General features: G+C 34.3%; 1 protein-coding gene across 1 annotated transcript; it reads left to right on the plus strand.

Annotated features, from left to right (window-relative positions):
• Nucleotides 1–522: 522 nt before the first annotated feature.
• On the plus strand, nucleotides 523–1,193 carry LOC117182628 (piggyBac transposable element-derived protein 3-like; the record flags this gene model as incomplete). Its single annotated transcript, XM_033375729.1, has 2 exons — nucleotides 523–935; nucleotides 1,019–1,193. Coding segments are annotated over 2 exons (588 nt in total), but the record flags the coding sequence as incomplete, so codon positions are not given.
• Nucleotides 1,194–1,876: the final 683 nt, after the last annotated feature.

Below are 1,876 nucleotides of genomic sequence, written 5' to 3' on the forward strand. Positions count from 1 at the left end.
TCCCAGACCGAATGTATCATATAGATCTGTTTTCCATAACTACACAGCATCTCAAAAACAATTGGAACCAAATCACGTTTTTTCATGGAGTAACGAAGAAAAGTTTGCCCTGGAAATCTAGATGATCAAGTTTTTCTGTCTGATAATGTACGGAAAAAAATATTATCTATGTCACCTGTGGAGTTATGTGAATGCTTTTTCTCCAGAGAAGTAAAAAACTATATCATAGATGCTAGCCAACAAAATGGCTTACAAATATCTACAGAAGAACTAAACACTTTCATAGGTATATTAGTGCTGTCATCCTACAATATCCGAAATAATCAAGAAGAGTATTGGGAAACTGACCCCCTTGTAAAATGCTCTCCTGTAGCTTTAGCAATGAGCCGCAATCGATTTCGTGAAATCAAATCAAAAATAAAATTTTCAAAAACTGAGGATGATAATGATAAAGATAAAGCATGGAAAGTTCGTAAAATATTAAATTTATTCCGGAAAAATATTCAACAATTTTGTTTTTTCTCAACAGCACTTTCAGTTGATGAAATGATGGTTCGATTTTTTGGTCGTACGAGCTTGAAACAGTATCTGCCTTGCAAGCCTGATCGATATGGGATAAAGCTCTGGGGCTTATGTGCAGCCAATGGATATCTATTCAATTTAGACGTTTATTGTGGCAAAAATGATCCAAGCATTGGAATAAATTTATTGGCATGTGCACTTGACTCCAGAGTTGTTTTACAAATGATCAATCCACTTCTCAGTGGTCTTTCTCGAAAAAAATTATCTGATTATCATCTGTATTTTGATAATTTCTTTACCAGCCCAGATTTACTCATCCATCTGCATAATTGTGGTTTACGATCAACAGGAACTGTCCGTAAAGACAGTGTGAAAGAAAAGCATGAATTTGCAAAAAGTGATCCGCGAGGATCGTACAAAGTAAGTCATGATCGCAACAGTGGGATGAATTTTATCAGTGTAATAGACTCAAAACAAGTTTCTATTCTTTCCACAGCATGTGGTATCACTTCATAACTCCAATGAAAAGATTTTCACGAGCTGCTCAAGAGAGAGTAGAACTAGGATTTCCTCGAGCTTTTTCTTTGTATAATAATTACATGGGAGGGGTAGATTTGCACGATTTCAGATGCAAAAAAGCTTCTCCATCTATTACTTCAAAGAAATGGACTTTTAACATTTTTTCACGAATAATAGAATCATCAATTACAAATGCTACCGTAATTTGGAAAATTTGCAACAAAAATAATATAGCTAAATTGAAAACGAAAGATTTCTGTAAAGAAATCAGCTGGAAATATTTGTCGCAATCAAAACTAGGTGATTTCGAAACTCACAGATACGAATCACGAACAAGAGCATTATGTAATAATTAACAATGTCGCCAGGGGACTACTAGATTTTGCATTGATTGCAACATGTATTGCTGCTTACATTGTTTCTCAAAATTACATTCTGAAACAGCAGGATCAAAATGTTTTCACAAAAATTTTGCCATTAAGACGCCATTTTGAAAATACTGAAACGAAAAATCGATCTTTGAACCATGGATTCTCATAAGTTTAGACATTTATTCCACCCGTTAGTGAGATTCCAGGTTAATTACAGACTCGAAAAGCTTTGGAAAATGGTTCACAAAAAAAAATAGGCACGAAAAATCACGTTTTTTTTTGTTTAAACTACATTTTGGGATAATAAGTAAATTTTTTGAGGAATTTCATTGGCACCGTTGGAAAGAGGAGATCTTAAGCAATAAAAATATATGTGTCTCAATTTTTTCTAGTGTCGAATAGTCTTAGTTATTGGCCGTTGAAAAGCAGTGTACCGGTAGTGGCGTTTTGGCCGTCTAAGGGAT

Source organism: Belonocnema kinseyi, chromosome 2 (genome assembly GCF_010883055.1).
Source record: "Belonocnema kinseyi isolate 2016_QV_RU_SX_M_011 chromosome 2, B_treatae_v1, whole genome shotgun sequence".
Lineage (NCBI taxonomy): Eukaryota > Metazoa > Arthropoda > Insecta > Hymenoptera > Cynipidae > Belonocnema > Belonocnema kinseyi.